General features: G+C 39.6%; 1 protein-coding gene across 1 annotated transcript; it reads right to left on the bottom strand.

Annotated features, from left to right (window-relative positions):
- Positions 1-268: 268 nt before the first annotated feature.
- LOC140237401 (uncharacterized) lies at positions 269-15,423 on the bottom strand. The gene is made up of 3 exons (XM_072317321.1): positions 15,084-15,423; positions 3,911-4,031; positions 269-655 (listed from the first exon to the last, which is right to left on the bottom strand). The coding sequence occupies exons 1-3, from the start codon at positions 15,421-15,423 to the stop codon at positions 439-441; spliced, it is 678 nt and encodes a 225-aa protein (XP_072173422.1). The 3' UTR covers positions 269-438.
- Positions 15,424-16,843: the final 1,420 nt, after the last annotated feature.

Below are 16,843 nucleotides of genomic sequence, written 5' to 3'. Positions count from 1 at the left end.
GATTTCCTTTGCACGAAAAAACAATCAAACAGACAAACAGACACATTGTGGCAAAAACAAGGCATTAGCAGTAGCTTGACATTTTGATCTCCAGTACAAATCACAATGCTCTCCTTTCCTTAGTTTGGTTGCCGTAGCATCTCTTTGGCCAATGTTAACGTGTTACCTACTTTCTTCTCTCTTTTATTTTTTTTTTCATCCTCTCCTTTTATCAAGAACCGTCTTTTGTTTTGCAGTCTTCGCGTTTCATTTAGACATTTTTGCCTCTTTTCCATTTGCCAATATATTTCATCTCGAGTAGCCGTGACTTTCTCTTGACCAAGACCATACACTTTGCTGACCATAATCACGAATTCCTGATTCAGTACAAGTCAAGTATCGACGAACTTTGTAGTGAACTTCGCAAGTATTACTATCTATATATACACACATGCTTCGTCATACAGGGTCCCCCTTAAATTTGCTCCCCTTCATCGTTATGATGTTTGCAGCATTCGTACTCGATTTTGTTGAACTATCCAATCCTCTGTCTTGAGATTCCGTCAATGTGGGGTTGTTGCTGCCTACAGAAGCAGCGGCACTCTTCTTGACTTCTCCAGGCGATGCACCCTGCATGGATGCCTCCGAATTTGCGACGGGGATGACGTCAAGTTCCCTGTGGGGAGGCGAATGTACAAAAAAACTGTTTAGCCTTTAACATTGCAATTAGTGAGCGCGAACGTGTGTGTCTCTGTGTATGTGTATGTATGTGTGTGTCTTTGTGTGTACGAGAGGGAGCAAGAAAAAGGCGGTTGAATAGAAAAAAAGATGATATTGAAATCGAGGGAGTCATACAATAATGTGATGGGGGTTGTCATGGTGAAAAGGTGGATACGGCAGGAATGCCTGTGGATGGCAGATGTACAATAGAGGTTACGAAAAATGAAAACAAATTATGCAGAAGGATAGGGAAAGAAGCGATTCTCGAGCCTATAGTTACTGGCATAGAAAGCGTGGAGTCTGCTGTGGTTCTTGATGTAAGTGAAAGTGAAATGTACAGCGAGCAGAAGTAAGTGGGGGTGGTAGTGATGCACATGGTTGGGGTCATTGTGGTATTGTTGGTGACAACAGGTGTACATTATCATTCTATTCGCCATTTTTTTTCCTTGTAAAGTTGAAAATGCATTTCGGTCTCTAGGTGAGCATCTTTTTTTTTTCTTTACGTTGGGACTCAACATTCACATCATCATCGTATCTAGCGATCCCTTTTGTCCTCACTCCTATATAAAATTACTTTCGAAGGCGACATAATCTGTACAGCATCGTAGAATTTAATATGAATCCGATCTGTAGGTTTAACACGGCGAATACAACATCTTGTACAAAGTTCGTCGTCTAACTTTAGTTTATCATTAGTCTATGAATATAAACATTAATCTCATATGGTTAAAGTTTTGAATATGAAAAAAAAAATTACGTAAGCAATGCGTATCACTTTGATGACGACACGTATTATTGCCCACCTTCATCAATAGATGTTGGGCATTGAAAAATATAGATACACAAAAGGAGAAATCCAAGGCGACGACAGCACAGCTTTTCTTAATTTACCTCCGTTTTGGTGACCGATACCGCAGTTTTGTGAAAAATAGCTATTGAACAAACAAATGTATTTTATATCGATTTTCCCGAAACCCTCACGTCCGTTTTTGTTTGACCTTACCCTTTTTTTTTTTAAATTCTAGTAAACTTTATCGTGGGTTGTAGTTGCCCTTTAAGCCACCATTATCCTCTTCTTTTTCTCTGTTCAGTAATTAGATGTGCATGCTATTTTTGCTGAAAATATTCGACATACGTGACGGATACGTCAATGTATCTCCTTAATAACTGCGCAGAGAGGTTGGACGACCTAGAACAGCGTTGTTACCAGATACCATCAACAGATTACAGTTGATGGAAACATGAAGGCCACTGTATAGTGTCGCACTGCGTCTTGCCGACAACGCATCAGTTGAGTATATTCATTCATATTAGGAAATAACAAGGTAGCGCTCAATGTCGCGCGGCATTCCATAATTTTCAGTTATATATATATATATATATATATATATATATATATATATATATATATATATATGCTAACTCGTTTATTTTTGCCAATGTTTTGGTATTTCATATATAATATATATATATATATATATATATATATATATATATATATATATATATATATATATGATACATTATCATTTCTAAAGATTCAATACTAACCTTGGTGCCGTGGAAGTTATAAAAAATGGAAAAAGGATTTTCATTCAATAACACCCATTACCCACAGTAAGCTCGATAGTTTATTCAATACTAAAGGTCACCCGTCGTGCGCCTTGATCAAGTGATGTGTGGTGTACATGCTATTAATTAATCCATGCTTTGTTCGATAGCATTTTGTTCGAACAGTGATTTCAAAAATATGGCTTTTGTGAAGCTTTACATGAAATAAGAAAAAAAAAATAAAGGTGAATTCGTGCTTCACGACTAGATAGACTGAGTTAATGCAGCAATATAAGTATAATACATCAGTGAAAGTTTTAGGAAAATTGGATAATGCATTCAAAAGTTATGATTTTTTTTTTACGTTTTAGTGCCACCCCGGCTGGATGAGAAGACTACAACAGCTGTGACATGACACCAGAACATAAGTTTAACAACGATAGAGATTATCTCACAATAATAGGCCCTATTTCATTTTTCTACCAAAATGAAAGAACAATTGACTTATCTCTTTTTTAGAAAACAGGGAGGATGCTATTACCCTTAATATGATATATGTCAACAACAAGTCAAAGAAACGTGTAGTTTTCATTAAAAAAAAAACCCTAGATTTTGTGAATTTTTCTATATAATTATCTTCTTTATATCGTTGTTCTGGTGTGATGTCACAAGCTGTTGTAGTCTTCCCATCCAGCCTAGTGGTACTAAAACTTTAAATATTCATAACTTTTGAACAGATTATCCAGTTTTCCTCAAACTTTTAGTGATGTGTTCTACTGACATTGCTGTATTCACTCAATACATCGTTTGGGTAAACCTGCCCTTTAAAGTCTAGATTTGACATCAGTCATCAGTTCAAGTCCTAATCACTGTGTGATTCACGGTGTTAAATTTAGGACCTCATCGGGGATGCTTTCCAGCCAGAAAGTCTGTGCCAAGATGGTTTGTGGGGTCGACGCTGAGCTTAATCATATTTAGTATGCAGCTCAGGTTCATTGCCCATGGCCCTGGAGCGATTTCGCGGTTCAAGTTTATTCGAGGCGCGAGTGACACGGAGCAACTGTCCATCAGACCTCACAATTCCTCTACGGCGTACCCCCTATATGCCCCAAATCAATGTTTCGATTAGATGTTTCATGCGTAGATGCATGTACGTCGACCTAATGCTGTTGGAAACTATGGGAGACCTCAGTATTCTAAAGCCATTGTAAAAGCATTTGTAACACCATTGTAACGACACCCATCGGTATCTTGTGTGTGATGTGGGCTCTTTAAATACGAGAGAATCTCGAAAAGCCAAAGGAGGTTATAAAAGATGTATTCAAATTTTGCCTTGTACACGGGCCTTGCTATCGCACGTCGTTTCTTTGCTCTGATACTTTTGTAAGGTAGACAGAAGAATGTGTACAAGAAATAAAGAAGCATATCGAAGGCTGGGAAATATGATTCATTTTCTGGTGTGCTGGCTTTGCACATGAATACCGCATGATGCATGATGCAAATGAATAGAAGAATGAATAAATCAGTTAATAAATGACTGAAGGAAAGAATGAATGAATAAATATATCAATCATACGCACATTAATACATGCATGCATACATACACACATAAGATGAGATGAGATAATTACAAATATAAAATTAAGATAAATATTATTACCCGTTCGAAGATTTCCATTTCCGTACAAAATAAAAGAGAGAAAGGAGGACGATGAATAATACGAGGAGAAGGCAGGCGCCCCCAGCTGATGTTGTGGCTATAAGGACGAGTCGGCTGCTGGCTGCAAAGGAGTTATAGGAAAATAATCAAGAGAGGGGTAGGGTGGGGTGGGGTGGGGTGGAGGTTGTGAAGAGAAAGCGAAAGAGAAAGAGAGAATTGAATTTATAGATACAAGTCTGACGTCATCTTTTCATACAAGATGCAAACGAGGCAGTTCATACCCATCAAGTACACATCATGCGAGAATTATGCTTCAATATCCTAAAGAACCAAGGCGTGTCATTTCACATTGTTTCATTATTTTTTTCTTTTATGGCCTGTTCACCAAGAGATAGACAGCCACGTATCCGACTCTTCCGGAAAGGATGATTCGGTGACAGGGACGAGACTCGCTTTTCGTAAAATTTCCCCCTTCCCGTCAACTTCTCTGGGACCCACACATCGATACTTGGCGTGCAGTAATTCGATTGTTCTGCGTCAAGTGTAAACACATGGGGGGTAAGGGACTCATTCGTTTAGTGTGCCATCCACTTATGATATCAGAAAGCTCCTCGTATTTCATTCTACCGTATATCATTTCATTTTCGACCTATATGCGTGGAAACCACCCCAGAATCGCCATGGTAGGAAGTATAGGCTATTATGTAACACACATCAAGTGTGACTGATTACACACAGTATGCATCTTCCAGGATGATTGTGTCATTAATCAATTCTTTGCATTGATCGCCAGGAATAGAACTCTTGATACTGTAGAAATTAACAGATGGTGTACCCCCAAATCGCCCGACCTTTGCGATTGAATGACACGGACTGCGTGGATATTGGGCGTAACGAGAGCTCTTGCCTATACATCTCTGCTTTACTTCTCCATACGATCCCACATGATTCTTCGTGGGATGAGACTTTTGCTGATTCTCTCCTCCTGTTACCTCTGGGCGATTAATCACACGTATGAAACCCAAGGCGCGGCAGTAAACGCCTTGTGCTTACCAAAGATGTGGCCCAACCTCACACTTTTGACTACACTCGGGGAGCAAGCATTCTTTCAAGCTTGAAATGAATGTTGCCCTCGGATCTTCGCTCAGATGAGCATGTCACGATGCGTGGATGGAGAAATGTCACCAAAATATCCAACTGATTCTAAGAAAAACAACTCCCACAGTTTTTCCAGCATGGCGCGATTATTGATTTGCCTGTTCGTGATTTCCTCCTGAAAGTACCATCAAAATGTGTCTTTTACTCTGCTCTGGGATCGTCAACTAAAACCTTTGTTTGACGATTTCATCCCCTGCTTTTTGCCGCTAGTTGTGTTCGTCAGGTGAAACAATGCGATTGCATTCCTTAGGGCACTGGAGATGGATGTTTCATTTAGTCTCTCTATGAAGTTCGAAATTCGATGGATATAAAATTCTAAAATGTCAAAGAGTAGGCCTATCTACGTTGTACATACTGAACGGCTCACTGATTATAATGGTTGAGGAGCACTAGAGAAAGATTAGATTACCATCTTTCTCCGTTTTAGTCTGTCGTCCATACTGCACGCAAATCGACGAATATAATCTTGACAACAGTTTAACATATTGTTTGCGGGGCATATTATCTTTACGATCTGTTGTTTCAAGCGGATACCTTGACGTACCATACTGAAAAGTGAAACAACATGCACATTCTTATAGTCTACTTTTCTTGTAGTCTTTGTACGAGTGACCAACTCACACCATACACCTTCTTTCAGGCAAGCCTCGCCCTCTGCGTGTCATTTGATATTATTACCTGCTCATATAGGTTTATGTGTGAGAGTTGTGCACATTCGACTCATTGGCACAGAAAATGTTAATGAACCTGTAAATCCACCTTCACCATTTAAGGTATTCCGAGGGCGGACGCTGTATGTATGTTAACACGCGCTTAAATGTAACTTTAACAACCCGTTTGAAGTAGTGGCGAGCCGCGAAGTTTAGCGAAGCTCGGTATTCTCCAATCCGTGATCGAAATAGACGGATGCGGGGTACGTCAATCCATGGGTTGAACATCAGCAACAGCATAAACAGGTGCAGTCCGATGATGTGACGGCAGGAAATCAGATTCGGTGCAGTTTTCCGCTGTGATATCGGAGCTTTAGTCATGAAAATGTCCAGATTTTTCCAATCAGCTGCCGATTCGTGCATCAGCCTTTACCGATGGATGACAAATCGCCTGACTTGAGTTCTGTTAACCTCATAGAGATCAGTGTTTGCAAGCCATTCTATTTTGCGTCAGACCGACAGAAATTCCCGTATTCGAAACAAACGTGTTATTACGAGAAGCGTGACTCATAAATCTGATCTTTCTCTTTCTCTCTTTTTTTTTTTTTTTTTCGTATTTGTATATCTGGGTCTGCATATCCATGTAACAAATGATTTATTTAGTAGGTTATTCTTTCAAGGTGAAGAAACGAATTATTACATTAAATAATATTCCTACATTATTGAAATACTATAGTACTTAATTTTCGTTCAAACTGCAAAATCAGAGTCTCAGTTCTTGTAATATGTTATTCGACAAACGTAAATAACAAACAAACGTGTGTTCATATAATTTATGTTTATCACCTCTAAGACCAATATTGCATGGTTATTCAACTAGACTATTCAAGCAGACTGTTATTGTAAAGTTTTCCGATATTATATGTATATATGTATGTATATATATATATATATATATATATATATATATATGAGAAAGGAAGGAGAAATCGGTGCGTAGCTTTGACATCATTATTCCTCTTACTGTTCCTCCTTTTTGGAAAAGCGCAAGAGTTGAAAAATTGGTCTCCGGCGGGAGTCGAACCCGGGTCTGATATATATATATATATATATATATATAAGTTTAAACAAGGAACTATTCTTCACGTAATGTCAGTCCTGGAGCATAACTTGCAACGGTTACCATCTAAAATATCTACAAAATTTGCCCAGTCAGGTTGTGTAAAGTCTGCCATGAAAATCGCAACAACTCCGTTATCTTATATCCTGAAACCTATATAAGAGCTTGCTCTCCACTGCCAAGGAGGCCCCACTGCATGCATCAGCTCGATCATGAAATACAGATAGGCTGACATGGAGAAAGCATTTACATGCAAACAAACTCAAGCAAGTACTCGCTGGCTTGGTTTGGCTCTGTAAACATGCATTTACTCAGAGAGTATCAGCTTCAGATGACTTTAGCATGCATTCCTAACTATTCCCAGCAGGCTGTGACGCGGTCGATTCTAGGATAATTTCATCATATTGGAGAACCAACACTCCAAACGAGTACGGTGCACGGGGAAGCACAAACACACATACAACATGCAAATGCAAATGAGGAATCAAGACTTAATATCTTTTTCCTATGTGTATCCCAAACCTCCTCCCACAGCTCACACGTATCGCTCACGTATCGGAATAGCGCCACAAAACTAAAGTTCGGATTAACAAACCCTTTTCATTTTCGGATTAACGAACATCTAGGTATACGGAATTTGTATGTTTCTGAATAACGAACCTTCGGAAAAATGGATCTTATTTCATCTTCGGATTAACGAACCTCCGGAATAACGAACATCACCCAATAATCCATACCACTTGAATAAATATGTCCTGCTTCTCTATGACAAAAAGAACGCACAAAAGTGATGACATGAAAATGTCTTTGTCTTACACAATCGGAGGTAATGATTGAGTCTGCGTGAACATTTCCGTTATAATTTATGCTAAGACCTCAACGACAGAAAAGAACAGACGCTTAGTACCAACTCATGTTATTATTTGCTTTCACTCAAGTCTTGTTCTTTGCCACCAATTCATCCTTCACCCTTTCTCGCCCATTCTTCACACTTTCTACCTCTCTCTTTATTATCTATGTACAGGGGAAAGGGAGATGTGAAAGAAAGATGGAAAGGAAAGAGAGTGTATGTGTGTGTGTGTGTGTGTGTGTAAAATAGATAAGGACAGAAAATGACTACTAAAGAGTACCCTTTCCGGGACTCTCTGTTTTTTAGGGTGACTTTCCGTGCGCCAGATACTGCACATTCGGCGTCAGTCAAGTGCTCCTTGTTGTCTTCGCTAGCTCAGGAATGTTCACTCATTACCCTGCTCTCATTTGGCTATCATCGCTTCTCGACAGGCCTGCTCTAATAGACGGGCACTCAGCCAACTTTCAATTTCACCCGCGGGGTGTGTTCATTTTGAGGACAGAGCGCGTTTACGTAGCTCTTCTCTAAAATACACCAAACTATAGATTAGCCTCTCTGACATTATAATAGTTAGCTTCGGTTTGCACAGTTTTCAAGATTCACTCTGTGTTTGCGTTCATTTGTCATGCTATCTGTACCTTGTACATCCACACATACACATCTCGAAACATACTCTATAATTGGGGAAATTTACCTAATATGATATATATACATATCGGTGCCATAATAGTTTTTTTTTTTTCGTTTTCTCTAGTACCTCAACATTGCTATATTTGTATTTTTGCGCAATGAATTTTGAATGTATTATAGTCCTTATTTTGATGTGTCTTCATTGTGAAATAAAACTGATTTATATCCTTACTTGAGATATCGGCCATTATGACATACATTGTAATATCCAGGGGAAGACACTCGGTAATAATAATTAAAAAAGAAAAAAAAGACAACTTTCGATCGTTGATTTAAATAGTATATGCATAAACTCAGGTAAAAAAAAGTAAGAAGTCATACAGATGAAGTTTTCAGGCTTAGAAATTTACGTTGGTTCTCCATTTGAAATATCTCCCCCTTGGCCTTCCCTGGGTGTGGCTTGAGCTTTGTCTATACTCATAACACTTGCGAGACTTATATCACGACTGTAAATCCACGAGATGATACGATGAATATGTTGCCATGGGCAACCAGATTGATTCATCTTTTATCGTCCTGTTTTTCTCTTCGCAACAGATCTCTCAAGCATGAAGACGGGATATTCCAGAATAGATATTCTAATTGTTGATTCATTTTACTCATTCAATCCTCGCTGTGTTATGACAAATGGATATTTCAAGGCCATCACAATTTCCGTTCATTTTTTAATGGAGGGGGGAGGGGAGGGATGATGTTCATGATAAATGTCGCCCTTGATGAGAGAGACAGGTGCATTTAGTCTCTCCCGCTATCTACACCATTATACACGCATACACGGAAACACGACACAGCGCAGGGAATTAAAGAGTGTCCATATCATGCCCTTGATGCCAAAGGATGACAAAATGAATGTTTGATGGCAGAATCGAATGCATCTTGGCATTTTATAAGACATAATAATAATGGTCTTGATAAATCTTTGAAAGGTTCCTTTCGAAGCAGGGCCAGCGTTAAAAACAACAATGAAAAACCACTCTTGAAATTGCGCTCTTGCCTTCTATATTGTCCATGTGTTGTCTTCTATTACCTTCGTTAATATTCGTCCCAATATTTCTGCGCGCTTGTTTAATGCTCTGTTATGTGCTCATGCAGTCCACGATTTCGACCCGTAATTGCGATTATTATAGTCTTGCGAACAGAGATCACGTCGTCAAATTTGACGGAGACCAAATGAGCGGTGGAAGTGACAATGCATGTCTCCTTTATATTCCATATATCCCTTTATGGATGCAGAGACAGTGAATTGTTTGAATAGCAAATAAAAGTGACTGGGTTGTCTGTTATCCGTAACTAAGCCGACTTTGACTCGATAAAGAAGCAGAAATCGGATACGGTGCTTGGTTGCCATGGCATAGCTAATGCAAGCTTGTAGCAATCCCGGTGTGGTGGTAAATTGCACGTGTATGATAAGACATGGCTGACAGATTCACCCAGATTCTTCTTGACTCTGCTCCGATTCCCATCAGTGTCACTTTGCCTGTTGAACCCTAATTCTGGAGCAGTGCGTCTTTTTCAAGTGTCCATAAAATTATGTGCTGTTTAGTTACGTTTGGGTATACAAGGTGATCGTGAATCAAGGTTGGCTTTTTTTTTCTGTGTGTGCATGGAAACACTGTAACCCTATATTTTGGCCTCTAGTTACCTAATCTGTACTGTTCTAAATCAACATTTTCCCAATTGTTGCTCCACCATAGCAAAAAACAAACAAACCCCAAAACAAAACAAAACAAAACAAAATGTTGCTGACTGTGTGGAAGATCGAAATCCTTGAGCCTGTTGATACAAACGGCTGACCACTATACAATCAAGGTCAAAACGCTGTCTCACGAATGCCTCTATACAAGTATTAATGGAAATTATGTCCAGTCAAACGTTTTACATTAAGAATTGAACTCTATCAACCTAACAAAACCGGATACATTATAAAAATTTAATGTAAAACAGCCCTACTGAGTTCCTATTGCAATGCTTGCTTTTTATGCATGTGCTTTTCGCGTATTTCTGATTAAACCTAGATGTAATAAATTGCGTCCGTCGGACTTCCCATCGCCGTATGTATTCAGTGAATAATCATGCATGCAAAGAATCTCCAAAAACAGCGTTGCCGACCCTGGGTACTGAATCATCATTTAGAGAAGTGAATACATCAAGAGGTCCTAATCTAATCACAACCCCATTAACTGACTTCGCTCACACTCCTGATTGTTTCTCGCTCGAAAACGAAGTTACGAATGTAAATCTAATTCATAGCGCTCGAGCCAAGGGACTGCCTGATGGCAATCCCCTGAGCGGAACGAAGAATACGGCCGTTGAGAAAGATTGTATTCGCCCGTATGTTTCTTCGGTGGTATAAGAAGAGAATTCAAAGATATAAATGGCGACGCACAGGGACTTCGGCTTTTGCCTCGGATGACTAAGGTATGGACAGAGAATGAGCAATAACGGTAGTGGATACTTTGTCAGGTCTGAGCGAGATTAATGCAAGGCAATGGGCGTCGAATGCACTTTGAAGGTTTAATGTTCGTCTTCTTGGAACATTCTCTCAGTAAGTCAAGACCGGTGACAAGGCTTGATGGAAGGCGCTTTTTAACTTCTCTGCGAAAGGCCAAGGGAATAAGATGCATAGTTTTGTGAAGGTTGAACCAGAAGCATAGCACACACTGTCACATAAGTAGAAGAAAGTAGAAGAAGATATTAAAAGAGTAAAAATCTGCCGTCATTTCCCTCATCGCGGATTATGAATCGACGATATTATAATTATTAGCAGATACTTCCTTCCAGCAATGACGTAAATATAGCGCCCTTCATGTCAAGGACTGTAAAAACATTTCACGTGCTCAAATATATGAGTATAGAGTGTCTCGGTAAGCCTGAAGAACTAGAGCAACACATTCTGCTAGCAACAAATAACTCCATCCCCTAAAAATGAAATGAACGCATAGATATAAAGAAACTCAAGGTTGAGTCTGACCTTACATTTAGACATGAGAGTGATGTCCTCCTTGGTGTGACGCATTCAGTTGACACCATCCTCTGGTCTATCGTAAAATGTAAATGACTCCCTATAGTCATTGTGTGTCTTCCAGTCGTTAAATGATGACGATGCTTCAACACTTTCAAATGTTATAGGGTTCAATTTATCATCAGGGCCATGATCAACACTTGCGAGATATTAAAGCATAGAGTTTTCATTGAAAGCTGTGATGAGTATATATCTGTGTGCTCATATCTCACAGCATGTGTACAATGCCATCGGGGGATATATACCACACTCTAGGGTCAGGAATATATGACAAAGATTGGATCGGATGCGATGGGGGAAGCGACAACAGGGTGATGAATAATTCCTATATTGCCCATGGCACGATATATCATTCTCTATCACTGCAGAATTCGGAACAACATTGGCTCCGTCTATGGCCAAGGGCTAGAGATATCTCGTAGTCGACGACAATCACAATCAACGGAGACCCCAGCAAAATGAATCAAAGACTATATGAGAGGGATCGCCTGGCTCTCGTGGGTGGAATTTTGATTCAAATCGCATTTCAGTAATTACTAAAATAAAAATCGTCTTTATAAACTAGAAGCTTCGAAACCATACTCACTATTAAAAGTAATTCAATGAAGACACAATTTTCAGCGGGGAAAATATTTCCTTCTGCGTATACACTCAAGCCGCAGGGAATGCGGTAGAATATAATATGATCTCCATTGCGTTATATAAGTGACAGGTATTCAGCGGTAACGAAATGCAATCTTCACAAGTTGATTTAGAATGGTTTCATGGAGTATACTGCACCTCATGAATGAGTAATGCTAATTTTAAAGGGATGGTACAGTTTCGGTTGAGATGGGGTTTCAGGTTTCCAACTTCTGTTGGTGATAAATTTTTGAGATAATGAGAAACCACTTATGGAATATGAAAGAGCATATAATTCTAAGAGGAATTCAAAGTTTATTTGATGAAAATTGGTTTTGAAATGGCTGAGATATCCAAAACGAAGCAATCCTAAAAAAAGGTGGGTCCAAACTTTTGTATTAGGATCGCGTTGTTTTACTTTGTTTTTGGATATCTCAGCCATTTCAAAACCGATCATTATCAAATAAACTTTGAATTCCTCTTAAAATTGTATGCTCTTTAACATTTTCATAAAGTGGTTTCTAAGTATCTCGCAAAAAGTTTAAAGCTGAATCATCACCTCAACCAATACTATCCCATCCCTTTAACGTACAGTCATCTTCATGAAATCAGGATTACTTCTTGCCCTTTGACTAATCCTACACAGCGCAAGGATTCAAATCCCCTTGTAATACGTATAGCATCCCAATATAGCTGGACTTATTCACTCTTGCCTTTGAATATTGTAGTTTGTTTGTTCATGGCTGTTAAGTTCTATAGCTATATTTTCCTGCAATCGCTACAAAGGGTACTATTTGTAAGGATAACTGTGGCAAGAAAATGCAATTACTCAGCCTAATTGACTCAGTGAGTATCAAGCTATGGTAAGCATTATGCGAGATAGAGACGAGATTAACATATCACAGTCGAAAATTTTTAAAGGATGATGGCAATATGATATTAATATTGTAGGAGCTGGAATATCATCGGAGAGAATGAACTATGAAAGATGTTATTGACATCAGGCAAAAACATATTTATATTCAACATTACCATTGCTGACGTCAGCATCTGTAACATTACAGTGTCTATCACAGATTGGCTATTTGTGAAATTTGCGAAATTGGGTCATGTTTGGGAGCAGACTACTATTAATAGCAGCATTCTGTACGAAAACCTCCCGTTCGAAACAATAGTTATCGAGCATGCTGCGTTTTCGTATATTGTCATCAAAGACTCTATCATGCATGCACATGATATTGTACCTTGTATCACGTTTGTCACTCCTTCATAGTATCTAATAAAACGGCTAATGTGGGACTGGATATGCTTGTTGATCTGCCATGCACGATCGTATATACTCCCCGGGCTAATTGCACTCATTTTGGGGCAATAATATTCACATAGGAGCAGTGCGTCGATGAATATCAAGTTGGTATAATTCTAAGTCCACATTTAATCTGCTGCAGGCTGAGGACCTAATGAGCGGCTTGCACAGCACCTGTGACCCTATGGGCACAACACGTCGAGGTCCTTCCTGCGCATCATCAATTTGTGGAGCTGGGTAAACATGTCCCTCCTATATTCTTAAAACCCCCTTCTTCAATCTCTTTTCAGTGCCTTCCTTTCTTAATACACTTCAGTTACAACCTTCGTCTGTTGTGGTTTTATAGTAAAACATCTACACAGCAGTGTTGGTTAATCATTTACAACCAATTACCAATTAAGACGGATTACTATCAAGTAACAATTATTATGGAGAGCATAAGTTTTGTCACGGTTAGTTATTATTGTTACTATCATGAGTAGAAGTAGAAGTAGTATTAGTATGCGATCGATAATATCATTACCATCGTCATCACTGTCATGATTATCATGACAATTAAATCGAACTAACATTACTAATTGATTTCTCATGTTTCTGACTAGCATGCTAAGGGGGAGTTATTTATTAGACCTTAAGTGCTCCTCGTATGAATCGCGCAGTCAACTATATATTTTTGTGGATTTGTTTATTGTTTTCCAGTCTTGTTTGTGTGTTTGAACAGATTGTCCGAGATAATGTCGCGAATGCATGCGTGACATTGCCATCATGAAAAGTTGGAATATCTTACGTATAAAAACACAGTGCCTCATTAAAACGTGCATGCAATCGATTAAAATGAAATTATGCATTAAATTTATATTTATACAACAAACCTCCCACTAAGCATTGCTAAGCATTTCGCATATCCCCGTATGAAATCAACAAGCAAGCACAAGACCTGAGTAAGAGCTGTGGTATGTAGGCATGCTTTCTTCATGCTGCTTTCTTCATGCAGTATGGAAATCATCTTTGGAAGATGAACTCTATACTCCTCTTTGTCATCATGCTTTGTGCAAAGACAATGTGGGAAGGCATCTACCACCAGACAGTGCATCATTGGCAGGCAGTGCTGAAGATGGGCCTGGATGAGAAGAGGTTGTGCCATTTGTTGGCACTGTGATGCTAGCGGTGGATGGCAAGCGACGAACAGGCAAATCAGATGGGGATTGTGGGTGGTTGAATTGGTGCAGCGAATCGACGGGAGTGGTCCTTGACGATCTACGGGTTAATGCCGTCCTGGAAGTAGGCACTGCTTTGCTCGTCCAGGTTTTCGGACGGGGACTTCTCGTAACCCCATTCCGTGTTGCCATGGCAGGAAACGACGCGCGCGTCGAAGACGTGTGATGACTTGTGTGTGGTTGAGAGATCGCGTCTTGGGTTGTATCGCTGAGCTGTGATTGCATTGTGCGTGTGTGCATTAAGACGGCTGGATTTCTTCCAGCATGTTTCGTGTAACCACCCAACCAACTACCTTTTATACTACCTTTGGGACTTACTTCCTGATCATAATCGTTGATTTGCATTTGCCGCGCTGTGAGGCTAGGATCACTATCGGTAATGGCCTTTTTAGTAGTCCTAAAACTATCTCCACTTACTTTAAACCCTGTATCAGGACTTAGCTCTCCCAAAATATCGACCGATTTCGTGGTCTGTGGAAATTGATCTGTTACTCTACCCGTAGCAGAATAATCTATAAAACCCTCTTTGAGCGTTGCACCTTTCATCGTTGAACTGCTTTCAGCTGCATTTGAAATGGTAAACGTCCTGAGTGACGACTTTACGGATGTGGGGGCGAGCGTTGTCGTTTTCGTGATCTCGGCGTCGATGGCGTTGAAGGGCTCTGTATGGTCTCTAGTGGTGAACAGACTCTCCGTAGTGATGCTATGCTGACCGGTTGTGGACGTCGACGATATCGTCTTTGGCGAAAAGTCCATGAACGCCGGAAGCTGGACATCGAAGTCGGGTGCTTCCTTTGCGCAGGCACAAGACACAAGGGCGTTAGATTCCACCCCACATCGGTCAAAATGCCAACATCTTTGCCGAGTGTTGAACACCATTTTCTGCCGATGTAATCTACGGAAAACGAAAGAGATATCGCAGATATGTCTTGTCAGTTTTACTTAAAACAGAACATAGACGTACACATAATTGCACACCCAATTAAGAGCCAAAACATAGTCACGCTCTTGACTAATTCGATGATGGTGCACACGATACTTGCATATTATAGTAAGGATAAAATATATAATACATAAAAATTCATAGTATACAAATACCTTGCCTTGAGAATTTTTGGTTAAAACTATGGTCAGAGATGACTCCAGAGTAATACTATTCACTAAGGGGCGCAGCCCCGAAGTGAATACAGTGCACTCCTGTTATAACGAACACGGTTATAACGAAATTCCGGTTACAACGAAGTAAAAATGCAGGCCGCAACATTACCCACTCTATGTGTTTTTATTGTTTATTTGTTTGGTTATAACGAAAGAAAACTGGCGGTCCCGAGGACTTCGTTATAACGGGAGTCCACTGTATATACTTTTCTAGGCTCCAAGGCACCAATAGTTTGAACCAGAACTCGAAATTACGCAGAGTTTATTTGTTTTTCATTGTGGACCAAAAAATCTAAACAAAGAAGGAGAAAATGTGAGGCGAGAAGTCATGTAGTGGATGCAATGTTGTAGATGACTGGGTGGGTTAAGCTTCGAATCGACCATTGGTGGTGTGTACCCTTTTGGGCATCCTAATTTGTTTTGTTTGTTCGAGGTTCCCTTGAAATCTTCCAATGATATACGGGAACGGGTTTAGCAGTGAACAGAAGGAATAAGTAGATATTTGATATTATACAACCCATAAATTTCATGAGCTCTCCGCGCTAAAAAGAAAGAAAGAAAGAAAAAAAGACCCTCGCCTAAAATCAACTTCTTAAGTGTGAGCATACGTCAAACTGAATATGGAGGATCTACATCGCAAATTGTCGGACAACAAAATAACTGAGAGAGCGGTAATCTCAATCTCTCTCAGTGTTGCACAATTCTACTCCCAGGCCACTTCACGACCACTCAGAAAAACTGTTTCCAGCCGAGCAGTAGTCACTTTTCCCCTAAACGTGTTCTTGGAGGAATTGCCAATCCATGAATTATTCATCCAAGTGAATGGTTACTGCGAGGCGCTGAGCGCGTCTAGACGCCAATATCCATTACCATAGATTCTAATAGGGCTATCAGCATATAATAAAAAAAAAAATGAAAGAAGTAAATCTGAAGATGAATTTGATACACGGATATATCGAATTTCTGGGTAGAAATCTTTTGTTTGTAGCTTGCTTTTTACTTGATGGTACGAGCGTCTGCTTGGTTGACATCGATGATGTCATAATTTATGCACATCCATGCTGAAGTACTTGAAATTCTGCCTCAAACGTTTGTGAGAGATGCATGTCTATCAGTCATTGTTATCTAAAATATTTGATGT

This window comes from Diadema setosum, chromosome 14, assembly GCF_964275005.1.
Source record: "Diadema setosum chromosome 14, eeDiaSeto1, whole genome shotgun sequence".
Lineage (NCBI taxonomy): Eukaryota > Metazoa > Echinodermata > Echinoidea > Diadematoida > Diadematidae > Diadema > Diadema setosum.
The sequence above is the reverse complement of the archived record's forward strand: the minus strand, read 5'-3'. Positions and strand labels throughout refer to the sequence as shown.